Source organism: Megalobrama amblycephala, linkage group LG20 (assembly GCF_018812025.1).
Source record: "Megalobrama amblycephala isolate DHTTF-2021 linkage group LG20, ASM1881202v1, whole genome shotgun sequence".
Lineage (NCBI taxonomy): Eukaryota > Metazoa > Chordata > Actinopteri > Cypriniformes > Xenocyprididae > Megalobrama > Megalobrama amblycephala.
In genome coordinates, this window is record NC_063063.1 from 18,279,931 (window position 1) to 18,291,025 (window position 11,095).

Consider the following 11,095-nt stretch of genomic DNA (forward strand, 5'->3'; position numbering starts at 1 on the left):
CTTGGGTCCTGCCATCCATGTGGATGTTACTTTGACACATACCACCAACCTAAGCATTGTTGCAGACCATGTACACCCTTTCATGGAACAGTATTCCCTGGTGGCTGTGGCCTCTTTCAGCAGGATAATGAGCCCTACCACAAAGCAAAAAGCACAACGAGTTGAGTTTGACTTGGCCTCCAAATTCCCCAGATCTCAATCCAATGGAGCATCTGTGGGATGTGCTGAACAAACAAGTTCGATCCATGGAGGTCCCACCTCGCAACTTACAGGATCTGCTAAAGGATCTGCTGCTAACATCTTGGTGCCAGATACCACAGCACACCTTCAGGGGTCTAGTGGAGTCCATGCCTTGACGGGTCAGGGCTGTTTTGGCAGTGAAAGGGGGACCAACATCAATATCCTACAGATTCTGCATGCATGGTATGTAATGAGCTGTACAGTTGTAGTGCATACTATATTTACACCATACTACATTTATAGTGCTTAGTGCATTCGCAAAGGACACTTCTCCATTCCTGCTTGCAAAATCAAAAATGACACATATTCGGCATAGATTTCAACAAAACTCTTTATTTCACTTATACAGTTTATAAAATCAGCTTGCCTGCTTTGATGCCAACATAAAATATATGTGGGACATTTGTTTGTGTGTGTGTGTGTGTGTGTTTCAGAGAGAGCAAAGAGAGACAGGCTCAAAGAAAGAAAGCTTGAAGAGTGTTTTTGTGTTTTGATCATTTGCTTTGTGTGTATGTAAGTGTTTGTGTGTGTTGTGTGTATGTGTGTGAGAGAGAGAGAGAGAGAGAGAGAGTATACGAGTGCTGATAAGGCAACATGCAGTCTTCAGTTTTTTGTGGCTTCAAAGAAAGAACAAACTGCAATGTTTGATAGCTTTGTCCTAGGTACCTACAACAGACACAAGCCTGGGATGGATCTGAACACGCCGTTGAGTGAAAGGACAGGGACGGGTTTGGGTGGCCATGATGGCAAGGCTAAATGAAGATGAAGACGGTCATCTGATTAGTAAAGATCTACACTTCTTAGCATTCCCTTGGTAAAACACAGCTCCTAGAGTCAGCATATAGCACAGTGCTACAGAATAGACCAATGACAAACTTTGCAATGGTGCTGTAGTATTGCTTTTACATTGCGGGCATCACAAATTCATGATCACACACCGACTTCACATGCATTGCAACAAAATCTGGACAAAACAGAATGTGTTTGAAGATTTGATTTCTTTCCACAACATCAAAAGACTGTCTTTTCTTCTTGTCCTAGCAGCCAAAGGATTCAAAAATCCTTTCTCAACAGACAAACCTCACTCAAAACCAAATTGAACCAAATCTCACATATACAAGCAAATGGAGAGATGCAAGTCTAGCACAGCTACATCAATACGGATAATCTTTTTTTTTTTTTTTTTTTTTTTACAGTATCTATGTATACAGTATGCGTTCACATTTTGTGAATAAACATATTTGTTCTTACTCTAACAAATCACACGGTAAGTCTATTGATCAAGCACACAGTAACTCTATTCTGCACACATACTGAACTAAAGGAATGTAATGTATCTCTTAATGTACACACAACTTGTCATTGCGTACATTGCAGCATTTTCAAGACTAAATAAATCGAAAACATGGCTACGATCTTACAAAGATCCAGACGCACATTGCTACATGCCCTGATGAAATGAGATGTATTGCTTTTCTTACATTACTGGTCATGCGGGTATCTTTTTTTTTTCCCCAGCCATGGTCCTAAACCACCACCTCAACCTCTGATATCAGCCTCTGGGCTTCACGGTTCCTGTCCATTTTTTGTGTAAGGAGTGAGAGAGGGTGTGTGTTTGAGTGTGTCTGATGAGGTGTGGACGGGCAGAGGAATGGCAATAACACTAGAGAACAGCATGACGACACCACAGATGAAGAGGAGGGGAAGCGTCACACATCTAAAGGCTACAGGGCTCGGGGAAAGTCTTTTTCAACTCTGGTTTTCCATACAGTCACAAAAAAATATCGGTAACATCTGGAGTCGGGTCGAGGTGAGGCTTTGGAGCAGAAACTCAGAGGTGGAGAGTCAGAGGGAAGAGAGGGGACCGTTTCAGCTTCAGGCCTCTGGACTAATAACCCTGATGAAACGAAAGAAAAACATTGATGGTCAACACAGATTAAGTCATTCTTATCTGCACAGATGCTTTGGACACTTTACATGGAGAGAGTTCAGAATCAAGTCATTCCTTTTTTCTTTTTCAGAAAATGGACAGTGAAGGCAAGTGCTTAACCCGATAAAATAATCAGGATTGGCTCAGGAGGTCAATTTTCTAGCAATAAACATAAGCATATATAAAGCATTCGTTCATTCATCCATCCATTCATTATAGAATATTATATATTTTAGAATAATTTTTGTATACAAACTATCATTCAAAACTCTGTGGTCAGTAGGATTTAAAACAAAGAAAAATAGACAATTCTCTTATTCAGCATGAACGCATTAAACTGATCAAAAGTAGCAGTAAAGACATATAAAAATTTACTTTTTTCTTTCTTTCTTTTTTTTTTTTTAAATAAATGCTGCTCTTTTGAATTTTCTATTCAGGAAATAATCCTCAAAGAAAATGTGCTAAGGTGTTCCACAAAAATATTAAGCAGCACAACTGTTTTCACAATTGAGCACCAAATCGTCATATTGGAATGATTTCTGAAAGATCATGTGACACTGAAGTCTAGGGTTGGGAATCAAAAATCGATTCCAATTCTGAAATCGGCTACTTAAGCTTAAGAATCGGATACTTGTTATAAAACTGAAATTTAGATTCCTCATCGATTCTTTTGTGTGCATTTTAATATAACTAAACCATTTAAGCGCAAGAAGACCCGCAATGTTGTTTTCTGTGCTGCATGCACATCCAAAGCATGTGCACAGAAAAAACAAAAAGATTTTAATGTGATTTTAAACCATTCAAGTGCAAGAAGACTTGCACACTGTTTTCTGTGCTGTGCACACATCCCAAATGCGCGCACAGAAAGCCGCCGCTCATATTGAATAGTGCGTGATACTGAACTGAGTTCTCTTCTGCGTCTTTTTGCATTTGAACAGACAAATACACACAAAAATATGTCAAAATATCCTTGTAAACACAGTTGGTTATGTTATAAGTGAACGTAAACAGTTGACAAAGAAAACGCATAGTTTATTGGATACGTGCAGCTCTTGGATACGTGACAGCAGCCCAACAACAAAAGCAAAAGAGAAAATTCACATAAGCTGTTATTGACTGAATAACTTTTGTAACTATATTTGTAATGTGTATTTTATTTTACGTTGGATTACAGTTTCTGTACCTGAATACCTGAAAATCTTAAAACACTATTTCAATCGTATTAATTTGTGTGATTGCTAATTTGTTTATTTGTTCTTTTTTTAATTACTGAGTGTTTACTTGTCTTCAATAAGGCTTAAAATTTATATTTAGGTTATTTGTTTCTGCTATAGTATTTTTAAACCATAGGCAAAAGTTCCTTGTGTAGCCTAAGTGTTCTTTAGCATATTGATTTTTGTTAATGGTATTCAGATACAATTAAATGTTTTGCAATAAGACTTAAAATAAATGTGAATACTGGAATCGATAAGAATCAGAACCGATAAGCGAAATCAGAATCAGAATCAGAATCTGAATCGTTAAAATTCAAATGATACCCAACCCTACTGAAGACTGGAGAAATGGCTGCTGAAAATTCAGCTTTACCATCACACTAAATTGCATATTAAAATAGAAAACAGTTATTTTAAATTGTAATATTTTACAACATTACGTTTTTTTTTTTGTAGTTTTGATCAATTCAATGCAAACTTGATGAGCATAAGAGATTTATCAACCCTAAACACAGTGGTGTATATTTTATATTTTCACACACACTTTTTTTTAAATGAAAATTATTTAATGGCTATAAGACCTCTGAGGTGGGATAGGCCAAATCCTCAATTTTAAGGGGAGAATTAAAATTTATGACATGCTTATTTTATGTTAGAAATAAGTTTATCAAACAAATAAAATAAAAAAAAAAGTGAACAATGGGACAACCTGTATACTTTTTTTATGGAAAGTGCTTTTTCTCTGTTCTCACCTCTCCACCCTCTCCTCCTTCCATGCCGCCCCCATGGGAGAAGTCACCCTGTGGAATACAGACACCATTAAGATCCAGGGCTCTTGTCTTTAGATCCATCTGGCATTCATATATTCAGCAGTGAATCATCATACAGAGCTCAAAAACATTGCTTTTGTCATAGCCATACTCAATAATATCCATTCTGTCATAGCCATACTAAATAATATCCATTCAGACATGCAGGGATGCAGCACAGCCACAGGCCTCTCAGACACTCCCTGTGTCTCTTTACTGCAGTGTGTTATGACTGCTGTCTCTGCAGAGATGGAGGGAAGAAGGGAGGGATGTAATCGATGGCCATGGAGTTCCTTTGGAAGGTGAATGCAGCTGGCAGGCACATTTTCTGTCTCTCTCTATTTGTTCTGACTCTGCAGTACAGCTGTGCTGGGCTCTTCTGCTGAGTCACTGTCCTCCTCAAATGACTCTGTCTCAGTCTTAGTCCTGTCTTTCTTCTCTACATCCCCATCCAAATCTTTCCTTCCTTCAACAAAATTTGCCAATAAGGAAAGTCATTTCAGAGCAAGTTAGATTTCGAGGAGACATTGTGAAGACAAACATCTGTGGCCTCATTTATAAAACGTGTGCAGAGATTTGATCTTAGAGTGTGCGTATGCTAAAATCCATGCTAACATTCAGATTTATGTCAGTTTCTAAGCAGGAATACGCACTTTTCCTTGTGGCAGAATCAGAGTACTGCAGGTATTTGGAAATCTAAGCAGCAATAATAATAATAATAATAATAATAATATGTAAATTGATCTTACAGTGTGCGTATGCTAAAATCCACATTTTTTTTGTGTGTACGTTTGTTTTCTCTGAATCACACGTACACACAAATGATCTCAGATCAAATGTAGGGTGGTTTCTATGCAACATTTTATAAATGAGGCCCCAAGTTAAATCACATGGATTACTTTAATGTCTTTGCTACATTTCTGGTCCTTTAAAGTGTTAGTTCACCCAAATTGAAAATTCTGTCATTAATTACTCACCCTCATGTCATGTATCAAACTGCTAAAGTCACTCTCCCCAGTGGTGAACTATTGAAATTTCAAAACACTTGTGACATTAAGAAGCCTTGTTTACTGAAATCATGTGACTTTAGCAGTTTGATACATGCTCCAAACCACTGATTAGAAACAAAAGATTTGTAAAGCTTCAAAGCTTCATGAAGCAGTGTTTTGAAATCGCCCATCACTAGATATTGTTGAATAAAGTCGTTATTTAGTTTTTTTTTGGAGCACAAAAAGTATTCTCGTCTCTTCATAACATTAAGGTTGAACCACTGTAGTCACATGAACTGTTTTAAATATGTCTTTAGTAGCTTTCTAGGCATTTGAAAGTGTTAATTATCTTGCTGGCAATTGAGGCCTCACTGAGCCATCGGATTTTATGAAAAATATCTTAATTTGTGTTCTGAAGATGAACGAAGGTCTTACGGGTGTGGAACGACATGAGGGTGAGTAATTAATGACTGAAATTTTCAGTTTTGGGTGAACTAACCCTTTAATGATATATTTGCTACATTTCTGGTCCTTGAAAGTGGTAGTTGCATAGGCTGTCAATGGAGGGACAGAAAGCTCTCAGATTTCATCAAAAAGATCTTTACTTATGTTCCGAAGATGAAGGAAAGTCTCACAGGTTTTGGAACGATGTGAGGGGGAGTAATTAATCACAGAATTTTAATTTTTGGGTGAATTATCCCTTTAAAGTATAGCGCACCCATGAATCATCCACAATACAACTAATGAATGTGAACGTAAATAGGGTCATTTTAATTTTATGATGATTTTGAAGCATAATTGCTCTCTGAATATGTGTGATAACAGTTAAAAAAAACTTACGATAACCCATTTTGAGAATGAAAACTGATCTGTGAAAAGTTTTTGTGCTATAGAGCAGTTTAAGGAATTTTATATATATTAATAAATACATATTAATGTCTTGAAGGCAAAACTTTGGTTCTATAAGCCATCATTCCTGCATGCACAGTATTCAAACATTAAAAACATTAGTATCAAGATTATTATTGAATGTGTAAAATTTTATAAGACCATCATTTAACATTATTTTAAAAAGGAGCAACAGCAAGTAACAAAAATATTGCACAGGGAAAACATGCATTATCCATGAGCAGTTAGAAATGCAGAATGCAGTGGCACACTGCCATTGATAAGCTGTCTGAGGATGTGAAAGTGTAACTGCTTTAGTGTCATTTACTTGGTGAATCATATTTTGTTGCATCTGTTCTGTTCTGCCAGATTGCATGTTCTGGTAGAAGACATGACAGAGTGCACAGGCTGTTAGTTGATGCAATGGGAATGATTGTATTAGACGTCTTTGCTTGTCATTCAGCTCACCCACATGTGTTATTATGTGAAGATTTGCTTCTCTTGTAACAATTCACTTATTGTTATTTATATAATAGTATATAAATAATACTAAAATAACACAGATTTGCTCCCTTGAATTCTGTGCAGTAGAGTTTTCTTTCCAGCAAATAACTGAACACTGACCATATTAGATCATTAACTTAATGGGAACTGAGAATCCAGGTAATCAATGCAGCCATTCAATCTCATTATGCAGAATGAAGAGAATGACTCCAGTGGGGATTGAATGAAGGTAACCGAACTCTGCTGTTATATGGATGGTTGCGCACATTCGCCCCCATCTGTGTGGTGTGTGTCATATAGCAGTCAGCTAAATTCAAAGCTCAGTCTCATATGCAGCATGAGTATATATGCCACATTCACAGGCTGTAGCACATTTCTTTCTACAAACTAAACCACCATTCCCAACCCCATTTATAAGCACCTCATATAAAGCCTCATCCTGTCAACAGCACAGTTGTACAGGGGGGAAACAAACAGAATACGTTAGACACAATTTCTACAGTATAGTACAGTGCAGTATTATCACACAAAACTGGCTTTTGTGATTATCCCAGATTACATAGATCCCTTAGGCTAGACTTAAGTCATTTAAAGGTATTTGAAATGCAATACACCTGAAAGATTAAACAAAGATAATAGTTAATTAAAAGATGTCAATCTTTGGGTTATCTAAAAGGAGAAAGGGCGACATCTGGTGCCGGTGGAGAACCACACGAGAGCGCAGTCACTCACCGGGTTGACCATGCCGGTTGATGCAGCCACGTTCTCCAGTCCCTCTACTGTCTTCTGTCCCATGTCATTAGCGCTGCCTACCGCTGTTTCACCCACAATATTTGCCTGGTCGGTGGTCCTATTGGCAACTGTGAGGGTCGATTTTAGAGATAGTGGATGTAAACGACTTCTCAATTCTCAATTGCTATTTTCTAAATAGGCACACTTATTAATTTCTCACCTGTGTTTACACCTGACACCACTCCTTCCTTTGTCTTGTTGCCTAAAACATAAGAAATAAGCATGAAATGCTCTTCATGAGATTGGTTCAACAACCCTATTTGCCAACTATATGGAAGAATGAGCAAATAAAAGCACACAGAGGAAAAGCCATTCTATTTATGGAGTCAAAATGTGAAATATAGGCCTACTCTACGGTTCAAAAGTTTTTAATGAAATTTTTTTCATGTTTTTGAAAGAAGCTACATTTGTCTGACCAAAAATACAGTAAAAATTGTAAGTGAAACATTAGTACAATTATAAATAACATTTCTTATTATCAATGTTGTAAACAGTTGTGCTGCTTAATATTTTTGTGGAATCCGAGATATGTTTATTTCAGGATTCTTTGATGAATAGAAAAGCATTTTGCACCTTTGTTACATTATAAATGCCTTTAATGATCAATTTAATGCATCCTTACTAAATAAAAGTATTCTTGTTTTTCTTACTGACCCCAAATTTTTACATAGATATGGTCATACTCATAATAATAGACAATGGTTTTAGAAAAGCATGAATAGTTTGTGCTGCATATTCACTGTGCATTTCAATGTGAAATCACTTTGTCAGTTACACACACAAATATATATATATAGAAAGAGATTATTTTAACAATATGCAACATACCTGAGACATTAAGACATATGCAAAATACAAATTAGGTCTCATATTTAAGCAATCTAATCACCATTTAAACCTGCTTCCATCTCTATTTACAGATGATAGTGGACTATACAGATCAATGAAAATAGAGGGGAATTCCAGCTGATAAAATACCAAATACTTCATTAACAGACACTAAATGCTTCAAAGAGTTAGTCTGTCAGTCTTATATACCCCTCAATATCTATTACACACATTAAAGCCTTGCTGTCATCATGCATTTAAAAATTCAACACACGGACATCATTTCAGCTCATCTGTTGTTAGTGCAGTTTAATCAGATGTTGAAATTGTGTAATATTTGGATCCACCCTGCTTCCATATTCCTGTATATCTGTCCATCTCTATTCTTAGAGAGTTCCCTTCTTACACTCTCCATCCATCTCTGTCTTTCTTTATGTGAATGCTTAGATTTGAGTAGTTTCTGCATGGCTGAGTACATCTGCTCTCCTGCCGTCTTTCTACATGTATCTCTCTATATAGATCAAAGGCTATCTGCACTGTTTGCTTTTCAAATACACATGATCTGTTTGTTGAAGAAATCTGAGCTGCTTGTAGATAAAGCGTTTGCAATATCAGTTGCAGTCGGAGGGAGATCAGCGTATGATACTGCGTCATACGCTGATGCCGATGACACTGCATCTTCAGAAAATACAGGTCTGGATCAAAGGCCATTCACAGTACCAAACGCAGTAGCTTTCTCACTCACAAACGGAGAATAAGTAACCTGCCTTCGTAACAATCAACCTGAGTAATGACTTCACACCCTAGTGCACACAATGCCATATAAGCACTCTGAAGCCTCCTGACAATACATGCATTTGGTGAGAGCGGATTTGCAGGCCTGTGACCTCTGCACAGGTGACCTTGGTGGAGGAGTGCTTATAAAGATTACATCGCACCCAAATGCATGCTGGGTTGATTGTTGATCTGATTGGATTAGGTAAGATTACCACTGTCGAGTTATAGGTGATGAAAATTACATTGAGGATTGTTGAGTGTTTAATGTGTTTTCTGGAACGCTCTACGGTGTGTAGGTCATTTTGAGACGCTGTCCATTAAATGAATCCTATGTAGTCATCGTTTTACGTTGAACTGCGTTTGTAGTTTGTACTTTCCGTCTCTACCATCTGTTCATTTCTGTGTTGATGAGCATTAGCAGACGCTACGGGGCCACAAGCCTATGACATAACACTGAGCACTGCACCTGATTTCTCCATCTCTCTCTCTATCTATGGTGGCGTAGGGAGAGGATGAGGGTTAGTCATCACAGTCCACTCACAACCAGGCAAATCCTGCTGCATCGGCACACGCTCTCTCTCAAACACACATACGCATGGAGACGGCGAGCACAGAGAGGGAGGGAGTAAATGCTGCAGTGCTCAGCTGATCCGCTCTCTTTATGCCCCCCTTTCTCTCTCGTTCACATGCACATAAACAACACTTTATAGTGCATGCAGGATGAAATAATGTCCAGAATTATTATAATGCATTGGATAGATAAATAACAGGTATGTCTCTTATTCACATGCACATGAATGCATGCAGGAAATAAGTGTAAAAAAAGGTAAAAAAGCAAATCTCGCCTAAAAATTGCATTTCTACACAATGTATTTCTATGCATTATATTATATTATATTATATTATATTATATTATATTATATTATATTATATTATAGACGAGATGTATAATGGCAATTGTGAGCATACTGGACTTTATTAAATTAAATAAAAACAAAATTAGTAAGTGTAATCAGTGTGTCTGTGTTTATAGTGTCAAAAACATGAATTAATTTATTTGAAATATTAGTGTACACTGTCATTATTAGGTTTTACTTTGTCCCGTTCAGGTCTGTATTGCTTCACCACACCCCAGGTTTCGTTGCCTGCACCATTTTTGCAGCATTTTTATCATTCATGAATCTCACATTCGCAGCTGCCTCCATCTACACTCTCACAGCTCCTCAGCAGAATAGAGCACAGCCTCACTGAGACCCTCTTCTCCTCAAAACACACACACACACATATACACTCTCACACACACATATACTAATGGAATGCAGACTCATCCATCACATCTGCATTAAATCCATTGAGAATAATTGCAAAGACCTTTACAGAACACAGCTATTATTACCACTGTCAATGTTGCATTATTTTCCCCTGCGTGGGACACACACACACAGACTAGAAGCAAACATCTGCACTTACCCACATACATGACCCCTTCCTTGGTCCTGAGAGCTGCCTCTTCAACCCCGGCTTTAGTTTTCTCAGCGGCGGCCACCACTCCTTCCTTGGCCATGGAGAATCCCTTCATTAGAACATCCATCCTGGACGTTGAGTTTGACGATGGCGCTCTGCAGATGGACTGGGCCTGGCAGGGTTTGCAAGGGTTGACGGTGTCTGGCTATATGTTGAAAGTTTCAGATGACAGGAGAGAGGAATACAGAGAGATTCTGTGCCGGGACAGATGGATACACGGACACTCTGGACGGAGAGCAGGGAAATGAGAGCGAGAAAGAGAGAGAGAGGCGAGCAGGCGCAAGAGAACAGGATGCAGAGAGACAGAACCTGCTGGATGCTGCAGTGCATTTAAGTCGTGCTGCAGCTACAGCCTCCACCCACACCCCCCTCCACACACACACAGCAGACACGCACTGCTTCTCACAGCAATGTCGAACAGACTGATTACATATTTATTACGCTCTAGCCAGCAGTGCATTAAAACCAGATGCTTTTTACAATTATTGCCATCCTCTTGCACCTTGGGGAACATGTGCTCTGACTCAAATCTAGGTTGTTTATTTCTTTATGGGAATTCATTTGAGTGCATAAACATTCTTATCTGGCCTGTGAAAATAA

At 38.1% G+C, this 11,095-nt stretch overlaps 1 protein-coding gene across 2 annotated transcripts; it reads right to left on the reverse strand.

The window, feature by feature from the left end:
• Positions 1–553: 553 nt before the first annotated feature.
• sncgb (synuclein, gamma b (breast cancer-specific protein 1)) lies at positions 554–10,874 on the reverse strand. Of its 2 annotated transcripts, XM_048171249.1 has the most exons (6): positions 10,442–10,874; positions 7,527–7,568; positions 7,307–7,434; positions 6,996–7,013; positions 4,137–4,184; positions 554–2,137 (listed from the first exon to the last, which is right to left on the reverse strand). In XM_048171249.1, exons 1-6 carry the CDS (start codon positions 10,560–10,562, stop codon positions 2,129–2,131), a joined length of 366 nt encoding a protein of 121 aa, XP_048027206.1. In that variant the 5' UTR covers positions 10,563–10,874; the 3' UTR covers positions 554–2,128. The 2 variants fall into 2 exon arrangements, with proteins under 2 accessions (XP_048027206.1, XP_048027207.1); XM_048171250.1 differs by lacking the exon at positions 6,996–7,013 and having other exon boundaries at positions 10,442–10,866.
• Between the last annotated feature and the right edge of the window lie 221 nt (positions 10,875–11,095).

Coding starts and splice junctions, on each gene's coding strand:
- sncgb (XM_048171249.1), bottom strand. CDS start 10,562: ATGGATGTTCTAATGAAGGGATTCTCCATGGCCAAGGAAGGAGTGGTG. Junction 7,569..10,441: donor GGAAGGGGTCATGTATGTGG/GTAAGTGCAGAT, acceptor CTTATGTTTTAG/GCAACAAGACAAAGGAAGGA. Junction 7,435..7,526: donor GGTGTCAGGTGTAAACACAG/GTGAGAAATTAA, acceptor CGACCCTCACAG/TTGCCAATAGGACCACCGAC.